This window comes from Erythrolamprus reginae, chromosome 3 (genome assembly GCF_031021105.1).
Source record: "Erythrolamprus reginae isolate rEryReg1 chromosome 3, rEryReg1.hap1, whole genome shotgun sequence".
Lineage (NCBI taxonomy): Eukaryota > Metazoa > Chordata > Lepidosauria > Squamata > Dipsadidae > Erythrolamprus > Erythrolamprus reginae.
The window spans coordinates 12673736-12686243 of NC_091952.1; the positions used below are offsets into that span (position 1 = coordinate 12673736).

Genomic DNA, 12508 nt, shown 5'->3' on the forward strand with positions numbered 1-12508 from the left:
TACCCCGGGCCTAAACTGTTAAGAGTACCAGGAACCCCGAGACGACCGCGCCTTATGTATTGGGCTGACAGGCTTTGGCTTTTACGCCTCAGCCTGGCTAAGCCAATCCCGTTCAACCGTTGCGTTCGGCCACGGGGATAGGCGGAGCCGCTTACGGCGGTGAATACGTGTTTGACGCAAGAGCCCCTGCCTTTCCTCCTTCTCCTCCCTGTTTGCGGGGATAAAAAGCGGAGGAGCGCTGCGTGAATAGCGTGCTGCGCGCGGCGTCGCTCATGCGCACTGAGGGAAGGTGACGGTGCTGTTTTGAGGGGAGGGAGTTCTCGCGCGGCTCCTGCTTCCTTTCATTCTCGGGCTCCGGTCGGTGCTTTTTTTTTTGTCGTCCCGCCGCTTGTCATGAGTTACGACCGGGCCATCACCGTTTTCTCCCCGGACGGGCATCTGTTTCAGGTGGAATATGCCCAGGAGGCCGTGAAGAAAGGCTCCACCGCGGTAAGGAAAAGGCGCGCCTGAGGGAATCGGTGGTGGTGGTGGTAAAGGCCTCGGCCGCGCGGAGCAGAGACTCCAATTCCCATCATTCCCAGCCGCCAAGACTCCCACCACCCCCTCAGTGGCAGAATATTCTCCGGCTCCAGTCACGGGCCCCGGTCTCGTCCGAACGCTGGCCTGAACTTTCCCCATCGGTTTGCTGAGGAGAGGCGCTAATTTAGAAGGCCCGACTCTGACGAGAACGAGGGAGTTGGAAGGGACCTTGGAGGCCTTCTAGTCCACCCCCCCTGCTCTAAACTGGAGACGGATCCGGCCTATAAACTACTCCGGACAGATGCTTCATAAGCCCAATTCTAGAGGATCCTTGGAATGGGCAGAACATTTTTATTTCCCTGGAATAATAATAATGATAATAATAATAATGCCTGATTATGAATGAATGTTAGTTAAACGTTTTTATTACGTGGGGTTTTAGATTAGGTTTTGTATTGTTTTTAGGTTTATATTGGGTTTCTTAGATTTTGTATTGATTTTATTATGTAAGCTGCCTTGAGTCTGCAGGAGAAGGGCAGTCTAGAAATCCAAATAAGTAAGTAAATGCATTGCATTGGCATCCTTCAGTCTTTAAAGACCATGGTATCATGCTCTAGATTCCCCAGAGTAAGTAAGTAAGTAAATAAATAAATATTTCTTATTCAATAAACATGAAGCTCAGTCAACTGAACTTTTAAAAATGTTTAGTTGACCGAGTTTCATGTTTTATTATTATTAATAATAATAGTAGTAGAAGTAATAATAATAATAATATATTTTTTATTCATCAAACATGAAGCTCAGACCCCTGAACTTTTTTAATAGAATAGAATTTATTGGCCAAGTGTGATTGGACACAAGGAATTTGTCTTGGTGCATATGCTCTTAGCGTACATAAAAGAAAAAGATACATTTGTCAAGAATCATGTGGTACAACACTTAATGATTGTCATAGGGGTCAAATTAGCAATGAAAAAACAATATTAATAAAAATCTTAGGATACAAGCAACAAGTTACAGTCATACAGTCCTAAGTGGGAGGAAAAGGATGATAGGAATGATGAGAAAAACTAGTAGAAATAGAAGTGCAGATTTAGTAAAAAGTCTGACAGTATTGAGGTAATTATTTGTTTAGTAGAGTGATGGCATTCGGCAAATGTTCAGTTGACAGAGTTCTTTGTTTAATGAATAAAAGAAATAATAACAATAAATAATAATTGGATGGTTTCTAAATAAAATGCCAAAAGCTTTTGGTGAAATGATACCTGCTTCAAGCCCCTTCTTGAACTGTAAAAAATGAGAGGGGCTTCTTTCCAATAAAGGCCACTTTGGGGGCTGGGCCAGGTGGGCCTCCTTTTCAGGCACTTTGGGATTGGGTTTCCCAGAATCCTCAGCAAAGGAGAGCCTCCACTTTTGGCTGTACTGTATACATCTGGCTGATTTTGATAGTGTTAAACCCATAAGATATACCAGCATATGTGGATCCAGGGGTATATGTATAGCACAGGTACACAGTATACAATGCCATAATATGAGTTTTGGTTTGTAAGCTTTGTTGTGCAGATCTAATGAAGTGTCTGAATTTTTGTTTAATGTTGTAGGAAGTTTGGGGTGACTTCACAAGCTGTGACATAGAACTTTGTAGGTTGGTGTGATGTTAGCAGGAGTCAGAGAAAAGGGGTGGGGGAGGGAGAGAAGCACTATTGTTTCTTTGGGTTCATTCTCTGAGGATATTGTTTTATATTGGAAGGGGTTAGATAAAGTTAAGCTTGTTGTCACCTTTTCCATACTGCAGAGAACTTTGGATTGTTCTCCAAAGCTAAATAATTTGAAGGGAAACAGAAAGCGAAACGAAGACTCTTGGTGAAGCTTATCTTTGGCAAGAATTTTTCATTTTCCCAGTACTGTACTTTAAAAAAGAAATGTTGTTTGCTCATGTTTTAAGCAGAGTGGATTAGATTTAAATCAACTCAATTTAGATCGTTATTTAAATCAACTATAAAAAGCTTTGATTTAAAATTAAATCGATTTAAATCATAATTTTGAAAGAGCAACTGTCTGTCCCGCTGTGGCTCCTCCAGTGAGTCAGTATTACAGAATATACAGCCTCATGCTACATAACTGAGCTCCATTTCATGCTGAATAAACTAAATTATTAATGTAAAATAGAAAACTATCTTTAGATAGATTTTTACTCCAACAGCGTTTTATTAAAATAAATTTGATAAAAATATAATCTGATTTAAATTTTTAAAAATCTAATTTATTTTTTTAAAAAATCATCAATTTTTAGCCACCCTGGTTTTAAGCTTTAATGTATAACATTTAATTTTTATTTAGTTATAAGCATTTATGAAATGGAAGGGGGTAGGTTTCTAATGAAATAATGAAAGTAATATGAAGTCCAGAAATGAGCACAACATAGTTCATTTGTGGTGGGACAAGCCTAGACAATCCATAGAAAGGATTGATAGGGAAAAAAATCTTGACTGAAGAAGATCAGAAAAGAGATTATAGTTACAAAATTAAGGAACAGAAATTTCAGATTGAGAAGACAGGCTTGTTCAAGGAGATAAAGATATTAGAGACATCCTATTAATCACTGAATTGAATGTGAATAATGTACAACAGTTCTAGCTGTATATAAAAAGGTAAATGGCTGAATGAAATAAAGTATTTGTGTCTAGAGTGAGCAGTTGAATTTCTGAATGTGTGCAAACAGGTATAGCAAAGGTATATATGCAATCCTACATTGCCTTATTATAACCTGTGATTTTAGAATTAAAATAATTACTAATTTTTAGCCAAGTTGACTCAAAGTAATATGATAGGCCTGGATCTACTTATTGGAAGATGGAATTTTGAATGAAAGGCATTTTAGATTAAATCAGTATATTTTTTCTTGCATAGTTGTTTTTTTTACTTGGGAAGTTGTACTGGACTCAGTTTTAAAATTAAAGAGAACTTCAGAATGCTCAATGTTGTTCTCAGTGTCTCTTTCTCTCTCTCTCTCTGAAAATATTGGTATTTATCAAGCTCAAGTAATAAAACTGCTAGGGGAATATCACTTAAGTTTTGGGATAGAAAACAAGTTAAATTGAAATCCAGGAAAAAGGAGATGCTGCTGATTAGTAAGAAAATAAATTAGGATTGACATTCGGCATCTCTGGGTGAGACCCCAGAGGTCAAACAACCCTGATACAGCGAGTTTGACACCCCTGGAATAAGACAAGCCCTGACCTCAGATCTCACTGTATTTGCTTGAGAGATCTGAACATGGAGTATGCCTGTCATTGAAGGTAGTATACTAGCTGTAACTCTTCTTGAATCAATCTGATTGTGCTTGGTTAGATTATTCTCTGCTGCAACAGGTCTGATGAGTGATTGTCCTTGAAAGGTGTCTAAAATTTGCAATTGGTGAAAAATGGAGCAAATAAGCTGCTAAACCAATGAATGATACCGGAGTCATGGAATGATTATAGAGAAAGTTATTATTTATTATTTATTGGATTTGTATGCCGCCCCTCTCTGCAGACTCTTGCTTATTGCTTCTAGTACAGGCATAATTTAAAGATTTAGGATAAATCTTTGAATTCCTAAACAGGTTAGTATCTAATTATTAAAGGTCTCTTATGGTGTAATCTCTCTTGTGAGGTTAGAATGAAAGGAGAGGCATCTTTGAAAATATTTCCATTATCAGTGAGAGATTTCTTGCCTATAGTAGACAACACTTTTGACATTGTTCCCAGACATTAGAACATAAGAGGTGCCTAGGGACCCTATTTTTTCATCTAAAGAACCTCTTAAAGGCATCTGCCTTTTGAATAGAGGTATCTTCATCTTACTTTTTTTGCTGTTTTTGTATTGTCTTGAATATTCACTAGAGTAGAAAAGTATTTATATAACAAATAAAGTTGGTATAGGTGGCTGCTACAATTCTTTTTGATTGATTGTGCTGGCTGGGATTGATCAGGATTGACTCCATAACAGGGCGGGCACCATCAGAGGGGGCACACATAAGGCTGCTTATTGCTTATAGTAATGATTTTGTTTTAATATATTTGTGTTACCGGTTAAAACCACTGAGAAACATTGTCATACATGTTAAGGTATGTTTAATACTTTGCAAATGTTCATATGAAATAATATGAAGCAACAAAGTTATTGAGATTCAAATTTGGTTTAGGATAATTAAAGTTCTAAGTTCCGTCTAAGTAGGCACCTCCGCTGGTAGAATACAGAATTATCCTAGTCTGAAATTATAAAAAGGCATTTGTTTTGCTATTGATTTTTAGGGGGGGAAAACCTAATATATGGGGAAGGTGCTTGATATGGTGCTTACTCCTTCACTTCATATTACAGGTTGGAGTGCGAGGAAAAGATATTGTAGTTCTTGGTGTGGAGAAAAAATCTGTTGCCAAACTGCAAGATGAGAGAACTGTCCGAAAGATCTGTGCCCTTGATGACAATGTCTGCATGGCTTTTGCAGGTACTCTAAGGATGGATTTTCTTAATACTGTACAGCCTTTTCCCAATTTCACTTTTTTTAGTTGTGTGTGAGACTATAAATCTGAGAATTCTTAGCCAGTGCATTCCTTGCTACAAAGACTAGAAATTACCCTTCCGGTGGAACTTTTAAAAATGATTATTTGCAAAGAATCTCAAGAAGTTTAAAATGTTGGGTCTAGGAAAAAAATCTGGGGATTCCTTCTCTTTTCTAAGTGTTCTAAAAAAATCCTAATGAAGGACTGTTTTCTTTATCTTTCAGATCAATTCCTACCCTTCAGGTCAAATCTGTCTTTTAAAGAAATATTTTAAAATTAATTGTTATAATTAGTTTTTAAAATCCAAATCTTTATAAGTAAATGGTATTCTACGTTGAACGTATGGTTCAGAAATGTCATTTTTCTATTAATGGAAATTTGGAAATTATTTTGACTTGAATATGACAGTGTCATTCTGTCAGATATTTCAGTAGCAGTGTTTAATTCCCTATTTTACTCTGCCCACCACTCCTCCCACCTGGTGGGGGTGGATTTAATAGGATTAAAACTGCTGTCAGAACATTCTGTGCTCTAGAAGACTGGGAGATTATTGAAATTAAGTTTTCCTGATCTTACCAATCAGGTTAACCACCCCCAAAAGGCAGAATTATACAGCTGTGATTCATCTTTTTATTTAACAATCAGATTTAGGGGTACATCACTCTTTGTTTTATTTCTTTTTCTAAACCAATCTTTTTCTTAACAATCTGAGCAGAGAAATGGCAGTCACAAAATGTCAGATTAATCTTTCCTCTGTCCTTTCTCATTCAAAATCATCACAGAGAATCTCATAAGATACCATAATAAAAGTGCTTGGAATACAGGTAAGATATATCCACATCAAAAGAATATTTTTTCCTGGAACATAGGATGAACATGGGCATAAAATAAATATTTGTTACTTAAGTAGAAATATTTTTAATCTGCCTATTTTGCTAAAGGTAAATTTTAATATTTTGAACTATTGTTTACAGGTCTTACCGCAGATGCCCGGATAGTTATAAATAGAGCTCGAGTTGAATGTCAAAGCCATAGACTGACAGTGGAAGATCCAGTCACGGTGGAATATATTACACGCTATATCGCTAGCCTGAAGCAGGTATGTACATTTTTTTTTAAAGGCCATATTCATGGCTTGGTTTTGTTGCAAACTGGGCAAAAATGGAATATAATATAGCTGCTTTTATTGGCCAAAAATAAAGTCTATGTTTTGTCCCCAAAGGTAATGAAAGAAAGCAGGAAATAATGTTTCCTATTCCAGTTATTAAATACTATGATTTTTTTGGCAGCTTTACATACAGGCAGTCCTCTACTTATAATAGTTCATATAGTGACCATTCAAAATTACAACATCACTGAAAAAAGTGACATGACCATTTTTGCCTTTATAACTGTTGTAGTGTGCCCATGGTCATGTGATCAAAATTCAGACACCTGGCAACTGAAACATATTTACTGTATGACCTTTGCAATGGGCTGGGATCAGGTGATTCCTTTTACAATCTTCTGACAAGCAAAGTCAATGGGGAAGCAGAAACACTGCACCACCGTGGCTCACCGTGGCACTTAACAAATGTCTCACTTAGCAACCTAAATTTTGGTCTCAATTATATTTGTAAATCAAGGACTATCTGTACTCGCTTCTGACTTTGCAAACTTTGTAATGTTCTTTTAACTAAAGGGTATGATGAGGATATCTGTCAGTTTCTAAATATGCATTTGAAAAAATTCCAGATTCCAGGCTATTATAAAAGATTAATGAGTAAATTGATGTTTAAAATATTAATTCAACATTTTTTTGATTACAAGTAAATTTTGTTTTCCAAAAATTAGAGTACTGTTTTGCAATGTTCAAAAAGCATGGATTTGAAAATGATAATCTTGAGTTTGAAATGTCCATTCTGTACTTGCTTGAAGTATTTCAGTGCTGTTTGATCCTTCAGAAGTTTTACTTCTTTAATATGGAGTTATGGTTTAAATTCGGTCTGTTTTGAACTCTGAATTGCTGACTGAAACAGACTTTTGCGCTTAAAATATTTTGAGCTCTTCTTCAAAACGTAATCTGATTTCTTAGTTGTCAAGTTCTTGATAATGAATTTTTACATCGCTTGGCATACAGTTACCGTAGTTCTATTTTCCTAACACCTTGTTTCCCCTTTTTCCTCAGCGATACACCCAGAGTAATGGCCGCAGACCTTTTGGCATTTCTGCCCTTATTGTAGGGTTTGACTTTGATGGAACTCCAAGGCTATACCAGACTGACCCTTCTGGCACATACCATGCTTGGAAGGTGAGTTGACCCATTAGATTTTGTGAATACAGTGAACCCTCGAGTTTCGCGTCCTCGAGCATCGCGAAAGGGCTATTTCGCGAGTTTTCAACCCGGAAGTAAACTCCACCATCTGCGCATGCGTGCCTTTTTTTCTATGGCCACGCATGCGTAGATGGTGGAGTTCCCCAGCTGGGAAGCTGGGCGGCTTCCCTGGGTCTTCCCCCTCTTGCCCCGGTAAGACCCCAGCGGCAGCGCGAGCAACGGCGTGGGCGGGCGGGCGGCACGCTTGGGGAAACCCCAGCTCCGCTCCCCAGCTGGGAAGCGGCCCCAGCAACACGCGCGCGCTTGGGGAAACCCCAGCTCCGCTCCCCAGCTGGGAAGCGGCCCCAGCAACAGCGTGGGCGGGCGGGCGGTACGCGCGCGCTTGGGGACACCCCAGCTCCGCTCCCCAGCTGGGAAGCGGCCCCAGCAACGCGCGCGCGCTTGGGGAAACCCCAGCTCCGCTCCCCAGCTGGGAAGCGGCCCCAGCAACAGCGTGGGCGGGCGGGCGGTGCGCGCGCGCTTGGGGACACCCCAGCTCCGCTCCCCAGCTGGGAAGCGGCCCCAGCAACAGCATGGGCGGGCGGGCGGCACGCGCGCGGGGAAACCCCAGGCGCGAGCAACGGGGTGGGCGGGCGAAGGGCGGGCGGCGGTGGAAGTAAAAACACCATCTGCGCATGCGCAGATGGTGTTTTTACTTCCGCACCGCTACTTCGCGAAAAATCGATCATCGCTTGGGGTCCTGGAACGGAACCCTCGCGATGATCAAGGGACCACTGTATTTTATTTTGTGAAGAACATTTGTTTGTTTGTTTGTTTGACTTTTTAAAAAAATATTTTTTTAATAAAAAAAATTATTGTACAAAGATTAAGAAGTAGACACATAGTATTGTACATATTATATCATTTTACAGTATAATTATTGTTTGTCAAAATGTTGTACTTACATTCTAAGATATAATTTACAGAGCTGCCAGTACTTCCCCCTCCCTCCCAATTGAACTGTTAACCACACAGTTCTTTTTATAATTTCATTATACAGCCTATGGAATCAGCGGTTACTAAATATTTGTTCCACAATTCAATTGATTGATTTGATCTTAATTTTATAAATTGGTTTGATTCTGAGAACATCCGATTTATTTACTACTATTATTTCTTCTTGTTTGTTTGACTTTTATGCTGCCCCTCTCCGAGGACCCGGGGTGGCTCACAAATATATAAATATTTCATTGACATTTTTCATCATTTTGCCAAGCTTTGCCAAGTATATTTCTTATCCTAGGCTAATGCAATTGGCAGAGGAGCAAAATCCGTGCGGGAATTTCTGGAGAAAAACTATACTGATGAAGCCATTGAAACTGATGATCTGACAATTAAACTTGTCATCAAAGCCCTTCTTGAAGTAAGTGTCAACATTTGCATTGTTGCTAGCTTGATAAATAACAAGCTAAATAGTGCTCTAACAATTTAATATAATTTTCATTCAGTAAAATTAAGAGCCAGAGTTCTTTGCCTGGTTCTAAGATTGATTTAAAAGCGACACATTTTGTCTGGATGCTCTCTCAGATTTGTCATGCAGTTCAAATAGAATGTCATCTTCTTTCATTGCAAAAAGTCCTCAATTGTAACACACTTGTAAGAAAATTGTTCTGAATTTTCACAATTTAAGGTTGTACAATCTGGTGGAAAAAATATTGAGCTGGCTGTTATGAGGAGAAACCAACCTCTCAAGGTAAGCTGACTTAAGTAATACCATTCATTCATTCATTTGTGGTGGGGGTGTTTGTTTTGAAGTTGGGTTGCTATATCATGGTCTTTCGTTGCTTGCAAAAGAGCACTGCGCTTGAAATGTGATGACTTCCCAGTAAATAGATATTGGCATCTGTACATGACATTGTACTTCTGAAGCCTAATTAAAGGAATAATTCATTACAAACAGTCATGTTTCACTCATTCCATTTTATTCCTACATTCATATATACACAAAAGCAGAGGTTTTTCAAACTGGATAACTTAAAGCAGTGTTTTTCAACCGGTGTGCCGCGGCACACTAGTGTGCCGCGAGACACCGGCAGGTGTGCCGCCAGGCGACTCCTGCAAGTGGGAGCTCCAGGACTGAGGCTTCCACTTGTGGCTGTCCCCCGCCCGCCTGATCCGTCTTTCTCTTCAGCTTTCTTGGGGCGCGGCTCCTCCCACAGCGGTGGCTACAGCGGCGCTGGCAATCCGGCCGCTAGCCGCTCCGAGCGCTGTGGGAATGCCCACCCCTCTCACAGTCCGGTCCCGGACTGACAGTAAAGGGGCTGCTTCCCATCCTCCTTCTTAGAAGGTTTCCTTCTGAGCAAGCTGGCAGGAGGATGGGAAGCAGCCCCTTTACATTAGCGGTGGCTGCAGCGGCACTGGCGATCCGGCCGCTAGCCGCTCCGAGCGCTGTGGGAACGCCCACCCCTCTCACAGTCCGGTCCCGGACTGACAGTAAAGGGGCTGCTTCCCATCCTCCTGCCAGCTTGCTCAGAAGGAAACCTTCTGAATAGGAGGATGGGAAGCAGCCCCTTTACTGTCAGCCCGGGACTGGACTGTGAGACGGGTGGGCATTCCCACAGCGCTCGGAGCGGCTAGCGGCCGGATCGCCAGCGCCGCTGTAGCCACCGCTGTGGGAGGAGCCTCAGAAAGAAAATAAGAGAGAACAAGAGAGAGAGAGAACAAGAGAGAGGGAGAGAAAGAAAATAAGAGAGAATGAGAGCAACAGAGAGAGAGAGAGAAAGGACAAGAGAGAAAGCATGAAAGAGAGAAAGAACAAGAGAGAGAGAAAGAAAATAAGAGAGAACGAGTGAGAGAGAGAGAAGGAAAGCAAGAGAAAAAGAGATAGCAAGAGAGAGAGAAAGCAAGAGAGACAGGAGAGGGAGAAATGAGAACAAAAAGGGGAGAAAAAAGAGAAATGAGAAAATGATTGAGGCAGAGAATGAGAGGAGAAACAAAAGAGAGAGAGAGAGGTGATTCTTGAAGCATATGGTAAAAAGCACCCAAATAATAAGAAACCCCCCCCAGCCCACACCTGTTTTTGAAAAGAATAAAAGAGAAAAAATCCCCAGCCCTCAACTGGTTTTGGAAATGGTTCGAGTGTGTATACACACCCACACACACACACACACACACACACACACACACACACATATAAGGGGGGGAGAGAGAGACAGGGATGGAAAAAGAGGAGAAGTGAAAGGGAGAAGGAATGAGGGAAAAAGGGAGGAAGAGAGAGAAATGAGAAACATGAGAGAGAAAAGGGGGTAAGACAGGAGAAGTACCCAGAAATGAGACAGTGGTATAAATTTGAGGAGGGATGATTGATGATTGACTGTATTTATAAGGGGATGTTACATGGGATTGTATATATGAGGGGGTTATTTATGTGTGTGTGTGTGTGTGTGTGTATGTAGGTATGTATGTATTTATTTATTTATTAGATTTGTGTCATTTTGGTTGGTGGTGTGCCCCAGGATTTTGTAAATGTAAAAAATGTGCCGCGGCTCAAAAAAGGTTGAAAATCACTGACTTAAAGGATGTGTGGATTTCAACTGCCAGAATTCCTCAGCCAAATTCCCAGAATTCTAGGAACTCATGTCCCCACTGCTAAAAATTCCAGAGTTAGAAAAATACTGTGCTATAGAATAGTGGTCCCTAGCCTTTTGGATGCAAGGGATTGGTTCCACGGAGGGCAGTTTTTCCACGGCTTTTCAAGGGCGTGGTTTCATGTGCCGTCTAGCTCCTGTGCATGCTCAAATGGGGCTTTGTTCGCTTGTGTAACCCAGTTCCTGGTGGACCTTGAACTAATAATGGTCCACAGTCCAGGGGTTGGGACCCCTGCTATAAATGCAATTTGAAATTTTGTCTCAAATGAAAAAAAGTTATTACGCACTGATTTTATATTTACTTAACAGCCGTGTCCTTGAAAAGATAGGAGTGAATAAAATAGGTAATGGATTTATGTCTTTCCCTTACCTGACTCGCTTAACTGCACTGTTAATCTCTGCGTATTACCATTGGATCAATGAGAATCCTTTCAGAGAATGAGAGAATTTGTCAGGGAACAGGCCACACTGAAACCTCTGGCTACATAATATTTGAAACTGATCAATTGATTGTATTTTCATCACTTCCTTTAGATACTGAGCCCTGATGAAATTGAAAAATATGTTGCTGAAATTGAAAAAGAGAAAGAAGAGAGTGAGAAGAAGAAACAGAAAAAAACTACAACATGATGAATGAATTTCTTTAGTTTTGGTTTTTAAATCAATCATGAGTCTGTATAGATATGTAAGCATTCTATTTCCTTGTTCTCTGCCCCTTTTAAGAGGTCTACAATAAACCACCTGTTTTTTTAAGCTTGTTACTAGAAGAGGCTCCATTCTTATATGTGTATGTATGTATGTATATATATATATAAGTCAGACTGCAATAATACCAGAGTTTTTTTAAACAGAAATAGAAAATGTTTTCATAACTTGTTCAGGAATCCACAATTTGAGATAGAAGCTACCTTTTATTATTAATCTATTACTGTTTATCACCACTGCTGCATTGCTAATGTTTATGTCCCAGTTCGTTAAAATTCATCAGGGTAATGATTGACAAATTCTAAAATTGCTGAAACCTCACACCAACATAACGTGGAAATGATTCATACTTAGGTTTTGCACTTAAAATACGAAAAGATAAAATGTAAACTTCTGATCTCTGTTGGATATTGGACAGTAGATCTATGTGTGAATTGATTTCTAACTGCATGGCAGTAAATTTCAATAAAATCATTTTGGCAGGTAGTCATAGATATTCTCATACGGGATGGGACCGTGGTTGTAATGTCACCCTGAAATTATGAAAATATTACTGTAGTCTTGCTTTTTGAAAAAATATATTGATGTTGAGCCCTTTTCCTACTAATCTGGCTTTGTTCCTTTGTCAGTTCCAGGCAATCACCAAAGTCATGGGAGTTACAATCCAAAGTTAGCAAACATACGTATCAAATGGTATATTTCGTAGGAGGAGGATGCAGTAAGGTGAAAATGTTTTGCATATAGAACAATTAGAAATTAGGGACTATTAAGTTAAATCATTGGAAAAGGGTTTTTTTCTG

At 39.9% G+C, this 12508-nt stretch overlaps 1 protein-coding gene across 1 annotated transcript; it reads left to right on the top strand.

Moving 5' to 3' along the window:
* The first annotated feature begins 123 nt into the window (after positions 1 to 123).
* Positions 124 to 12307, top strand: PSMA7 (proteasome 20S subunit alpha 7). Its single transcript, XM_070744494.1, has 7 exons — positions 124 to 489; positions 4882 to 5008; positions 6038 to 6162; positions 7231 to 7353; positions 8660 to 8779; positions 9047 to 9109; positions 11538 to 12307. The coding sequence occupies exons 1-7, from the start codon at positions 394 to 396 to the stop codon at positions 11631 to 11633; spliced, it is 750 nt and encodes a 249-aa protein (XP_070600595.1). The 5' UTR covers positions 124 to 393; the 3' UTR covers positions 11634 to 12307.
* The last annotated feature ends 201 nt before the right edge of the window (positions 12308 to 12508 follow it).